The sequence below is a fragment of the Sprattus sprattus genome, assembly GCF_963457725.1.
Source record: "Sprattus sprattus genome assembly, chromosome: 3".
In the NCBI taxonomy this organism is placed as follows: domain Eukaryota; kingdom Metazoa; phylum Chordata; class Actinopteri; order Clupeiformes; family Clupeidae; genus Sprattus; species Sprattus sprattus.
Window position 1 is genome coordinate 55,118,205 of NC_137922.1, and position 13,775 is coordinate 55,131,979.

Genomic DNA, 13,775 nt, shown 5'->3' on the forward strand with positions numbered 1-13,775 from the left:
TGAAAACGAGGCCAACTACTTATTTACTGAGGAGATGAACTTAGTATTCTACAAATATCAAAATGTACTATTTTGTCAGAGCTATGTGATAGACAATAAACTGAACTCAATACTAAATATGTAAAGCCCTTTTTATGTGCCACTGTATTGATTGGAATGTTCTTTTTGGGCCCAAATGCAGCATTTCACCAAGATATTTTATTTGTGAATAACACATAATATGCAACACAGAAGAATGTATGAACCATTGAAAATTTAAAAATTAACCGGTCAGCCCCCACTTTTCTTACTCGTAGGTAAACACTCTCTCACTGTCAACAGTTTTTACAAACACATACCTTGCATAATTTTACACTTTTTGCCCAATCCCCTTTGCAATATAGCGTGGGCCTGCTGGGCGGAAATGTGAACTAGTTCAGTTTGTTGCCCTGAAGGAAAATGTGCATGAGGGCCGTGTGGTTGTGGTTGTGGTTTGATGTGTGCATATATTATGTCACGCCAGCGCTTAACTCTGCTCCTGCCACAGCCCCTTCAACTTCAACTCATGCACCTCCGTCTCATTCACAATCACACACACGTCACCTCTCTACTTTAACCCTTCACTCCCCTCACTTCGTGTCTGACCTTGCATCATCATAGGATGGCTTTCACTTAAGGGTATTATGTAAGTCAACAGCAGAATGTAATCTTAGAAAAGACAATGAGGAAACTACGTTTTAAGAATTAAACCTGCCATCTGCTCAGTGTTTTTTATAGACAAATCTGCTTGTTTTAATGAAAATTTAGTTTACAGACCTACTTTGAAAGTGCACAATAACACCACAGTTAACAAAGTAAAGGTTAATACAAAATAAAATCAACACAGATTTAAAACATCCACAGTATTTTTGTGTTCACTTTCTGAACTGTCAAAGAGAAGACATTCTTAAAGTAAATACTGACAGTAGGCCTACGGGTTCCAAGTTACAATATAGGGCGGACCTACCCAGTAGTAGTATAATAGTATCGTTGAAATATGCTGTTTGAATGTTGTTTAAGTGATAGACATACATGCACACAGTTAACTGACTCTGGCATGTGTGTGTGTGCAATCCTGAGATGCACCCTGGGAGGTGCTGGGCGTTTAAGGGCAGTCAGGGTTTCCTCACCATCGCCCTGTCCCTCCCTGTGTGCATCACACACGTCACCTTGGAGCACATCCCCAAGAGCCTCTCCCCCACCGGACGCATCAACAGCTCCCCCCGAGAGTCTCAGATGCCCCTTTACCAACACACTACAGCAACAGATAGGTTTAAGACATGGATGGATGCCCTTAAACAACATGATAAAAAGTATATGACTTTCTGAAAAGTGACTAATGCGGTGTGTGTGCATGCGTGTGTGACTGTGTGTGTGTTTGGGAAGGGAAGGTCCCAGGTAGATTCACATATAACTCCGATGGCGAGCCCATCCAGACCTTTGAGCTATCAGTGAGACATCATCAGACGCCTTTAAACTTGGTTCCATCTTCAAGCCTTAAAAGAACCCTATCACCAACAAAACTCTTTACCCTTTACCTTCCCTCTCTCTCCATCTCCCTCCCTCTCCTTCACCAACAAAAATCTCCCTTTTTTTGTTTCTCCATCTGTCTCTGACCTGCCCCTTACTTCGCCTCTCTCTCTCTCTCTATCTCTCACCCTCTCTCTCTCTCAGGACTCTGTGCAGGATGTGTATGGTGCGGTGCAGTTAAGAGTTCTCAGTAACTGGGGTAACCCTGAGTGCTCCTGTGTCTACAGATTCAGCCCCCCCCCCCGCCCCCCCACTTACTGTCACCAATTTAGTCCCCACCACTTTTTCTGATCAGTTTAGTCCAAACTACTCTTAAAAAATTAAGTCTAACCACAGTGTCCTGTCACGGGCCTTCAGGATGTATTCAGGTTTAACAGAATTCTTTGATGGGAATTCAGCCAGGGAAAGGGGAAATGAGAACACACAAGCAGGAAGACTGAACTAAATGGGATAACGCTCAGAAGTTAAATATGAATAGTTACTCAACTCAAAAAGGCTAACGAGATCAAAACCAAGGTACACGGCGTCTAACACTGGAAAACACAAACTGGATGAAAGTATCAATAGTACATGAGGATTAAACAAAATATAACACACTCAGAGTCAAACTCTGGAATAAATGAACTAGGGAAAACAGTGTGGAACTAAACAGTAACAGTCACTGAAACCTTGAGTCCTAATCACGGAACTCGGGGATAACACACACACACACACACACACACACACACACACACACACACACACACACACACACACACTCACATGGCATACACTCATCACGTGTCTGTGTACCGTGACTAGCCTTGTTACGGTGAACCTTGAACCGTAATAGCCCTGATAGCCTTGTTAAACATTAACTCTGAACATTGTAAACTGCAATAGCTGTGAAACTGTCTTGGGGGAACAGAAGACCGTCTTGTCACCTTCTGTGCTTGTGATCCACATTCACAGCCCATGGAACACTGGGAACACAGGATTAATTGACCATTCTGTGTCCCTGAGTATCGTGCGTGGCCTGCACAACGGGGGTGCACAGCTGGACACCGCTGGGAAAGCGCAACCTTCTGAACAGTTTGGGTTCTGAGTCTAGATTTGAAACTGCTTACATTTCGAGCTTCGCCATGTTCTGACAGTGAGTATTACCAACAGACTTTTCTTCAGTGATCTAACAGGTCTAGCAGGTGTGTACTGTTGGAACATATCTGAGAGGTATTTTGGTCCATTTAGTACATTATAAGCAAGCAGCAGTGCTTTAAAGTCATTTCTGTGACTTACTGGAAGTCAGTGTAAAACATGATTATGCTTTTGTTATGCTTGAGGGCATCCCAAAGTTTGCTGCTGTATTAAAGTTTGATGATAAACGACCTTAACAGCTAATCAAATACACCCCTCCTTTCCGTGCTCCTGAAGCAAGATGGCTGATCGAAACATAGGCTGGGTCCGAGTCACTTTGTTTTTCTCCCAGTTACAGAGCCAGAACTGTGCAGCAACACCAGAGTTTTTTAGAGTGCACACACTGGACCAACAGCTAGAGTAACATGAGCAGAATGCTGCTGAATTTGACAAATAATGCAGTGGATTATAATCAGACTGCACCTTTAAGGCTCACACCTCTTAATCAAAGGTGTGTCTGTGACTCTGCCGACGTGTTGTTGATATTTGAGCTCAACAGCCAATCAAGTTACACCCCTCCCTTTCATGCTCCTGAAGCAATGTGTTGATTGGCTGGAATAGTGTACGTCTCGGTCCGAGTCACGTCTGTTTCCCTTTTCAGAGCCAGGACTCCTTTTATTTATTTATGTGTGTGTGTGTGTGTGTGTGTGTGTGTGTGTGTGTGTGTGTGTGTGTGTGTGTGTGTGTGTGTGTGTGTGTGTGTGTGTGTGTGTGTGTGTGTGTGTGTGTTTACAGACGTGATGGACTCTGATGAACCAGATGTGAAGAGGAGAGGAGCCTCTGAAGGGGGCGTGTCTACATGTGTCTCTGACAGGTCGGTAAATAATTTAGTATGAAAGCAGTTTGTGCCAAAAACAACCAGAGTTAAGCAGTTAACCCCAGTGACCCACTATCTCATCAGCTGTTTGACCAGCTTGAGAATTGCTGTTTAGAACCAGCACACATGTTGATTCAGATGGACACCTTGAGGTTGAGGTTGCCTTCTGACATCAGCCAGCAATCTCCAGTCCTACGGTACCCCAAGCCATTTCCTAACTGCCTTATTCATGACTTTCACAAATGTCTTCTCTAGCTCTGAAATAGCAACTTCATTCAGTCAAAGGCTAGCTTACGCTTGACCAAAGCCGAACTGCAAGCTTCACCATTTCAGTTTACCAGTCAAGAAGGTCTTATCTATAGTACTGCTAGCCTTAACAATGAATTTTCTATGGTCCGAAACCTGACACTCAGTGTGGAATTGTACCACCTGCCTTAACTCTTCACCGGTTTTTCCACAAGAGAAGGAATCACCTCACCATCAATATAAAACCTCTCTTCCACCATTTTCCCCTTACTGATAAAAACACTTCTCCATTTGCTAGGTTTCACTTTCATCCTTCAGCACATTTGCGACATTTCAGTCATTCAACTTAGTTAACAGCCGATGGGTACATGGAGCAGTTGTTGTCAGTGTCGTCGTGTCATCCATATAAGCTCTGATGGGAGGTAGCCGGGTGCAGTCCTGCAGCCTTTCAGTAAATATTTCAAATATTCTGCTCACTTGTTGCCGGGAAACATTTTAAGACAATGATGGCTGTGTGCACATGTGTGTGTCCTTGTGTGTGCACGTCTGAGACCCTGTTAGCAACTCTTCAGAAGGTTTCACCTGTCATTATCCCCTATACCGAGACCCCTCTATGAATACTCGACTGTCTTTGTCATCCTGCACCTGCAGATACAAACTGCCCTCGCCTCTGAACGGAGGGCTTCTCTGCCTGACCTTACTTGACACTCGTTTCGACAAAGTTGCTCCATGTTTATCACAAACATTATATTTTTCTACATAATGCATTCCTAGCTTGTTTTTTCCTTTTTTTTTTTGAGGAGCTCCATGTTCACACACCACTGTATCATTATATTTTTCTACCTAATACACTCCTAGCTTCTATTTTTCTTCTTCTTTTTGTCCATTTTAGGAGCTCAGTTCTCCTCAATGTAGCCATTCTACTCTTTGCCTCTGCCTGCAGTAGACTGATAACTTCTCTCTGTTCATCATCTGCTTGTTTCCATTGCTTCTTCAGCTGCCTCCTTGCTCGAATCAGCCTCTCTATTTCAACCTGTCATCTTGACTTGTCTTGACCTTGCTTTTCCATTCTTTCTGACAAACTCCATATCTTTCCATGCCATAGTTATAGATGACCTCACCCTTCCGATTCAATTCATACTCCGCTGTATCCTTCAAAACTTCTAAAATTCCTTTTAAAACAACATTGATGGAGTTCATTCCTTGACTTCAGAGGACCCTGGCTATCTTACCTTTGGTTTCTGCCCATTACATACTTTATTCTTTGTCTGCTTGGTTTTTCCATTGCTTTCACCAGCTGCATGATGCCTGCCAACCTAAAGATCTTTCTCCCTATTTCCCGAAATGGCTGTAAATGTGTGCATCCCCTTTCTTGTAGTCAAAGCCATGTGGTCTGCCTGTGAGTCATCCTCCACCCCTGCCCTTGCTGACTCTAGGGTTATTGTTTTGGTTTGTTCTTCTGTGGCTTAGTTGGGTGCATCTACTTGGCTCTATCAGCCACAGATGCTGCTGCTACAGGTTGCTAGCCGAAAGAAGCCCCGTCGGAGTCTTTTCCCTCCTGACAGCTGTATTTATGTATTTTGTATTGTGTGTGTGTGTGTGTTGGTGTATGTGTGTGGAGGGGGCGGGGGGTGTTGATCAGAATGGTCTTTCTGAGGGAGAAGAAAGAATACTCACTTTAGGGTTATGTTGTGTTAACAGCGTCCACCAGGGAGCATCAGGCACAGAGTCCAAGAGGACAGACGAGACAGAGAGGCACTTTGCTGCAGAACACAGGTGAGATCACGGATGACATTATGCCAGGCAGTCACCAAAATCCTCTTCATCCCACCATTGATTCTGTTTCCTGCAAACTGACCCTCCATGTATGTCAGTGTCTATTACAGTCTAGAACCCCCCTGCATATTCACATTGTGATCATATTGAAAAACCCCACTGTGTCTGTTCAGTGTGTTTATGAGAGAAAATGACTACATTATGGTGTCATGAGCTTTAGTCCTTTCTAGTAGATGTGAAGCTAATATGTTACAACAGATAGACATTCTGAATCTAGTAGGAATAAAGTTGGAATATTGTGATGATAATTTGTTGACCTTATTCCTTAAAGGTTTTCTGTGATGATGTTCACCTGTAAGCGTTGTGTGATTCTGTCATTGATCTAGATGGACACCAGAAGAGACAGAGGTCCGTGAGAAATTCAGTTCCACTCAGAAGAGGAGATATCAGCTGGTTGAGGGAGTACCACATCAGGGAGACACCAGACTCCTCCATGAGATCTACACAGAGCTCTACATCACACAGGGGAGAAGAGGAGGGGTCAATAATGAACATGAGGTCAGACAGATAGAGAGAGCATCCTGGATAGAAGCAGATCAAGACATACAAATCAATTGCAGTGACATCTTTAAACCCTTATCTGGACAAGACAAACACATCAGAACAGTGCTGACAGAGGGAGTGGCTGGCATTGGAAAAACAGTCTCTGTGCAGAAGTTCATTCTAGATTGGGCTGAAGGAAAAGCCAACCAGGATGTCTTCTTCATAATTCCTCTTCCCTTCCGAGAGCTGAACCTGATGAAGGACAAGAAAATCAGTCTGCTGAAGCTTCTTCAACACTTTCACCCAGAAATAGAACTTCAAGCACTCTTGAGCAGGTCAGAGCACATGTTTATCTTTGATGGTCTGGATGAGTGTCGACTTCCTCTAGATTTCCACTCCAACCCAAGGTGTTGTGATGTGACAGAGCCAGCCTCAGTGGACGTGCTGCTGACAAACCTCATCATGGGGAATCTGCTTCCTTCTGCTCTCCTCTGGATCACTACCCGACCAGCAGCAGCTCATCTGATCCCTCCTGAGTGTGTGGACCAGCTGACTGAAATAAGAGGATTCAACAACCCACAGAAAGTTGAGTACTTTGAGAAGAGAATCAGTGATAAGAATTTGGCTAACAGAACCATCACACACCTGAAGTCTTTCAGGAGCCTCTACATCATGTGCCACATTCCAGTCTTCTGCTGGATCACCGCCACTGTTGTAGAGAGAACTTCAGATGAATCGGGGAGTTTACTAATGCCAAGGTCTCTAACTCAAATGTATACACACTTCCTGATCATTCAGACAAGCATGAAAAAGCACAAGTACACAGGGAGAAAAGAGACAGATGAAGAGATTATTTTCAAGCTGGGGAAGCTGGCTTTCCAACAGCTTGAGGAGGGAAATTTGATCTTCTATGAGGAAGACCTGAGAGAGTGTGGCATAGATGTTACAGAAGCCTCGGTGTACTCAGGAGTGTGTTCTCAGATCTTCAGAGAGGAGGCTGGGCTGTACCAGGGGAAGGTGTTCAGCTTCGTGCATCTGAGCATTCAGGAGTTTCTTGCAGCTTTATATGTTTTCCTCTGCTTCAGCAACAGAGAGGGAAACCTGCCTGACCAAACACAAACCTCTCAGCTCTCTGCTTTGTTCAGAGCTTCAACACTTCATGACCTAACCAAGACTGCAGTGGATCTGGCCTTACAGAGTGAGAACGGACACCTGGACCTTTTCCTCCGCTTCCTTCTTGGCCTCTCTCTGGAGTCCAATCAGAATCTCCTAAGGCACCTGCTGCCACAGACAAGTAGCCAATCACAGAGCTCAGAGCAAACAGTCCAGTACGTCAAGGAGAAGATCAGAGATGAGGAGAAGATCAGAAATGAGAAGATCAGAAATGACGAGAGCAAGAGATATCATGATTCTTCAGACCCAATGGTTAACCTGTTGTACTGTCTGAATGAGTTGAATCACAACGATCTAGTGGAGATCATTGACAAGAGCTCAGGAACTCTGTCTGTAGTCAGGCTCTCACCAGGAGAGTGGAAGACTGGGAGGTTTAGGTTTGAGATTTCAGAAGAGCAACTGGATGAGTTTGATCTGCAGAAATACATAAAGACACCAGAGGAAGATCTGACTGAACTCCTCAGTCCAGATGAAGCTCTTCAGAGGCTTATGCCAGTGGTCACAGCATCCACATCAGCTGAGTAAGTAAATTACTGAGAGAGGTAGAGTGATGAAGTCTGTGTTAGTGTGGGGGGGAGTGGTGTGTGTCATGTGTCATGTGTAAAGCGGCCATCAGGCTTCTGCAACGGCGGCTTCGGTTTTTCACGATTTGTGTAAATGTACTCGTATCAATTCATGGTTCCTAAAAGGTTGCGCGTGTTTCAAAGCAATTCAACGACAGAACAATAGGTGGAGTAAAGTTTAATTCACGTTAATGTTTGTGTTTATGAGCCTGACATTTGCTCTGCAGATAGATAACAGTTTCACTAACAGAAAGAAGCTTGAAGTTCTTTTCAAACCTTTACTTGGGAAGCACTGTAAAACTGAGCAGACATGCAGGATACATCTTATCTCGTAACATTAGTTTCTAAAAACAATCACATAGCATTGCATGTTAAACTGTGATAGTATTAAGCTAACGTAGTTTCTAACGTATAAGGGACATTCCATAGAGACCGCGCTAGCGTTAGCATGTTCATTAAAGTAAAGAATTCGAACAAACTTCGGTTCATTACAAGTGGCTTAGGTTAATTACGATGGGTTATATAAGTGCTTATACTTTCTCACTTCTTCGCTCAAAAGCTCTTCAAGAGCATTCATCTTTTCCAAAAATCTTCTGGGCTTTACTGGCTTTTAAAAATTGGCGGTATGAAAACCGGAAATGTGAGACTCCAGAAAGGATGTAGTCAACAGACCAGCAGACCAATCACAGCCTAGCAGGCTGCATGAGGCTTGTGTAGCTTTTGACCCTTGTCTATAAAAATCGGTTGACGCATGCAAGCCGTGAAAAGACACTCTTGGGGCTTGCAAGGGCCTCTTGCGCTTGCACTTGTGTGAAATTCTGTAAGCATGAATTCACCTTAAGAGGTGTGTGTGTGTGTTTGTGTGTGTGTGTGTGTGTGTGTGTGTGTGTGTGTGTGTGTGTGTGTGTGGTGTGTGGGTCATGTGTTAGGGGGGAGGGGGGTGTGTCTGTGTGGGTCATGTGTAAGGGGTGTGTGTGTGTGAAAGAGTCTTCTGTTCCTGGTGAATCTTTGATGAAACGCCAAAGTTGTTTCCTCGGTTCAAGTTAGCTGGTAGTGAGTAAGAGAACTCAGAAAGGCGGCTTAGGGAAATAATCTGTTTATTCCAACAAAGTTTTAGCCTCAGAATTCCTAACACACAGCACAGTAATTTATCAAAATAATTTTCATGGTTGTCTTCCGTCTCCTTTCGCTGGCGTCCTCTAAATTGTGACATGAATCAGTAGCTCTTATAGTAATTCAGAATTAACATACTAAACAATGGCCTGAAAGATTACCCACAGGTGTTCGTCTGGGGGGAAGCTCTCTGTTACCGTTTTGGCAGGAGGGGGGTTAAGTGTGTGTCAAGTGAGGGTCGAGGTGTGAGGTGGGGTCATGTAAGGAAGTGATATGGGATGTGTGAATGCCAGTCAGGAGGGGCTAACTAACCATGGCCATCTAAACACTAATATGCCTGACCATGGCCCACTAAACACTAATATGCCTGACCATGGCTGGCTCCAACTATCTTGCTGTGGCTGTAGACAAAGGCCAACAACAAAGTCTAATGGCCCTGGCTCCAAACCCCTGGTGTGTCTAAGACTATGCGTAGGTATCAAATGATCTGTCCTGATATTAGAAACCTACCAATATCTAACATTTGAGTGTGTGTTTGTGTGTGTGTGTGTGTGTGTGTGTGTGTGTGTGTGTGTATGCCATGTGTAAGGGGTGTTTGTGGGGGAGCGGGGGGCACATGCGTAAGGGGCCTGTGTTAACACACAACTGATGAGTCGGGGGGGCATAATGATGGGCAAACTAAAGTGAGTGTATCCCTGTGAGGACTGAAATATCAGGTGTGTGAGGGGGGCTGATTGGAATGAGTGAACTGAGCGTGTGTGTTTTCATGGGACCCTGTAATAGGATAAGTATGGTATGTATTTTGAAGGGCCATTGGTGACAAGTGTGTCTGTGTGTCTTGTGGGAGCCTGGCCTTGCAAGGGCAAACAGCGGGTACACAAAACTGGAAAAGAGCAGCCAGACACAGGAGTTGCGGTTGAGTTGAGTTGTTTATTTTACAAACTGAAGGGGGAAAGGGAGGGGGCGCACAAAGGTAACGCAAAAGCTTCACCGGGCTGGCAGTTGGCGTCAGGGGCTCCGTCGGGCTCTTCCTGAGGCAAGGGAGAGATAGACACGATTATTCCTCTTCACTTATACAAAAGGCAGGCCACAGGCCTCTTACCCTGAGACAGTCTTAGAAGGCATCTGGTTCTCACTCCTCAGTGGCTCAAGACAGTCTGGCTTCCTTCTCCTCGGGTTGAGGTTAAAAAGGCTCCTGATTGATGTGTGTGTGTGTGTGTGTGTGTGTGTGTGTGTGTGTGTGTGTGTGTGTGTGTGTGTGTGTGAGAGCATTTGTGTGTGTGTGTGTGTGTGTGTGTGAGAGCCAGAGAGCATGTGTGTGATATCTGTGATGAGTGGTAAGTGTGTGTCTGTCTGTGTCTATGTGTGTGTGTTGCTATCTGTGATGGGTCCAGTATTGTATGTGTGTGTGTGTTTGTAGGTGTAAGGGGGAGCTCCCTTTAATGAGTTTATGTGTCTCCATTTGATGTGGAGAAAGGGCTGTGTGTGAGTGTGTATCGAGCACCCAGCATGTGTATGCGTGTGTTAGTATGTGTTCCCTGTGATGAGTGAGTCATGGTGAATGTGTGTCTGTGTGTGTGTGTGTGTGTGTGTCTGTGTGTGTGATTGGCACTCTGTGATGGCTCAAGTACTGTAAGTGTGTGGGTTGGTGTTGGTAAAGGTAAAGGTATGTGAGTGTAATAATCCCACGTGTCATTATGTTTCCCCCAGGCTGATAATGTGTTCCCTCACAGAGGAGAGCTGCGCTGCTTTAGCATCAGCTGTCACATCGACACCCTGCAGTTTGAAGACGCTGCACCTGAGTGGCAATCCTCTTCATGATGCAGGAATTCAGCATCTCTCAGACCTCCTCAAGAGTCCCCACTGCAAGCTGGAGCTACTAGCGTGAGTGTTAACACACAACAAGAGATCTGTCAGTGCGTGCACATGATGTTTGTGTGTGTGTGTGTGTGTGTGCGTTTTTGGAGGTGGTCCCTTTAATGAGTGTTTTTGTGTTTCTCAGTTGCTCCCTGTGATGAGTATGGGATGATGATGCAGTGTGTGAGGGACACCATTTGATGTGGAGGAAGGAGTGTGTGTGTGTATGGGGCACACATGTATGGGGTGCTATGATGGACACAACACAGTCTGTGAGTGTGTGTGTGTGTGAGAGAGAGAGCATTTGTGTGTGTTTGTGTTTGTGTGTATGTGTGTGTGTGTGTGTGAGAGAGAGCGTTTGTGTGTGTGTGTAAGAGCCTGTGTATGAGTGTGTGTGTGTGTGTGTGTGTGTGTGTGTGTGTGTGTGAGCGTGTGTGTGTGAGCGTGTGTGTGTGAGCGTGTGTGTGTGAGCGTGTGTGTGAGAGCGTGTGTGTGAGAGCATGAGAAAAAAAGAGAGTTTGTGTTTTAGTGTGTGAGAGCTATCATGTGTGTGATATCTGTGATGAGTTGTACGTGTTTGTGTGGCACCCTACAGATGAAACACAGTGTGTGTGTGTGTGTGTGTGTGTGTGTGTGTGTGTGTGTGTGTGTTTGGAGAGGGACTTCTCTTAGTGGCCCCCTGTGATGAGTGAAGGATGATGATGCAGTGTGTGAGGGACACCATTTGATGTAGAGGAAGGGCTGTGTGTGTGTATGGGGCACAAATGTATGGGGTGCTATAATGGACGCAACACAGTATGTGAGTGTGTGTGTGTGTGTGTGTGTGTGTGTGTGTGTGTGAGAGAGAGAGCGTTTGTGTGTGTGTGAGAGCGTTTTTGTGTGTGTGTGTGTGTGTGTGTGTGTGTGTGTGTGTGTGTGTGAAAGAGCTTGTGTATGAGAGTGTGTGTGTGTGTTTGAGAGCGTGTGTGTGAGCACATGAGAAAGAGCGAGTGTGTTTGTGTGTGTGAGGGCTAAAGAGTTTGTGTGTGATATCTGTGATGAGTGGTTAGTGTGTGTCTGTCTGTGTCTATGTGTGTGTGTTGCTATCTGTGATGGGTCCAGTACTGTATGTGTGTGTGTGTGTGTAGGTGTAAGGGGGAGCTCCCTTTAATGAGTTTATGTGTCTCCATTTGATGTGGAGAAAGGGCTGTGTGTTAGTGTGTATCGAGTACCCAGCATGTGTATGCTTGTGTTAGTATGTGTTCCCTGTGATGAGTGAGTCATGGTGAGTGTGTGTGTGTGTGTGTGTGTGTGTGTGTGTGTGTGTGTGTGTGTGTGTGTGTGTGTGTGTGTGTGTGTGTGTGTGTGTGTGTGTGTGTGTGTGTGTGATTGGTGATGGCTCAAGCACTGTAAGTGTGTGGGTTTGTGTTGGTATAGGTAAAGGTATGTGAGTGTAATAATAATCCGTGTATCATTCGTTCATTTGTTTTTCCGATTTAGACGAGAATTGAAAAAATGAAAACAACGTTTGATTTCTCGTTTTTCCCTTTTCAAAACCAAAACCAGAAATCGGATTACGGTTCGTTTTCTCGTTTTTTCCATTCTGCACCCCCAAACGGAAAATGGAAAATGAAACATTCGAATAACAAATCCACGCTGCTTTTTTGTGGGATCCCCGCGCCCCGGTGAATCGGTCGTCCGACCTGGGTGGGCCTAGAAGCTCGTAGAGAGTCCGTTGATGGTGCATCTTTCTCGGACACATATTTTTGACATCCCGGTGCCTGTGGAGGTTGAAAACAAGGGCCTAGAAGCTCGTAGAGAGTCCGTTGATGGTGCACTGTCCTCGGACACATTATGTTCACATCCTGGTGCCTCTGGATGATGATAACAAGGGCCACACACCTCGTAGCGAGTCCGTTGATGGTGCACTGTCCTCGGACACATTATGTTCACATCCTGGTGCCTCTGGATGATGATAACAAGGGTCACACACCTCGTAGCGAGTCCGCAAAAGGTGCACTGTCCTCGGACACATTATGTTCACATCCTGGTGCCTGTGGAGGATGGAACCAGGGGTGTAGCTGCTCAGGGCCAGTCCGCTGATGGTGTACTATTCTCGGACACCTGTTGCTCTCATCCTGGTCCCTCTGGAGGATGGAACCAGGGGTGTAGCTGCTCAGGGCCAGTCCGCTGATGGTGTACTATTCTCGGACACCTGTTCCCAGGGTTAACCAGTTTGGACTTAGAAATATTTTGAAATATGACAACCAATACGGCCAGGATTTGTTATTCGAATGTTTCATTTTCCATTTTCCGTTTGGGGGTGCAGAATGGAAAAAACGAGAAAACGAACCGTAATCCGATTTCTGGTTTTGGTTTTAAAAAGGGAAAAACGAGAAATCAAACGTTGTTTTCATTTTTTCAATTCTCGTCTAAATCGGAAAAACAAATGAACGAATGATACACGGATTAATAATCCCACGTGTCATTATGTTTCTCCCAGGCTGATAATGTGTTCCCTCACAGAGGAGAGCTGCGCTGCTTTAGCATCAGCTGTCAGATCGACACCCTGCAGTTTGAAGGAGCTGTACCTGAGTGATAATCCTCTTCATGATGCAGGAATTCAGCATCTCTCAGACCTCCTCAAGAGTCCCCACTGCCAGCTGGAGATACTAGGGCAGGGCTGGACTGGCAATCTGGCATACCGGGCGTTTTCCCGGTGGGCCGAGAGTCCCGAATTTATTATTTAAAAAAAAAAAAAAAAATTTTTTTTTTTTTTTTAGAATTTTTTTTTTTCCCATATAATGGTCTGACCGGCTGGCCCACGAAAGTAGTTCATGAGCGGCCCTATTGACACTGGGCTGGCCCAATCACATCCCCTGGGCTGACCCAACACCAACCCCTTTCGGTTTGGACCTGCCTACATAATGCATTAGGACGGGAAACAAACTCAGCGTGGCCCATGGCCTTCACATGCTTGACAAGCG

The 13,775-nt window shown here is 45.2% G+C and overlaps 1 protein-coding gene across 1 annotated transcript in view; it reads left to right on the plus strand.

Annotated features, from left to right (window-relative positions):
• Positions 1-1,098: 1,098 nt before the first annotated feature.
• LOC308362862 (protein NLRC3-like) overlaps positions 1,099-13,775 on the plus strand; it is a gene marked incomplete at both ends in the record, with an annotated part of 25,510 nt that continues 12,833 nt past the window's right edge. Inside the window, 6 exons of the mRNA XM_080835590.1 lie at positions 1,099-1,247; positions 2,500-2,619; positions 5,486-5,560; positions 5,947-7,797; positions 10,663-10,836; positions 13,292-13,465. Of these exons, the coding sequence (XP_080691716.1) occupies positions 1,099-1,247; positions 2,500-2,619; positions 5,486-5,560; positions 5,947-7,797; positions 10,663-10,836; positions 13,292-13,465 (2,543 nt within the window). The remainder of the gene's footprint in view (positions 1,248-2,499; positions 2,620-5,485; positions 5,561-5,946; positions 7,798-10,662; positions 10,837-13,291; positions 13,466-13,775) is intronic.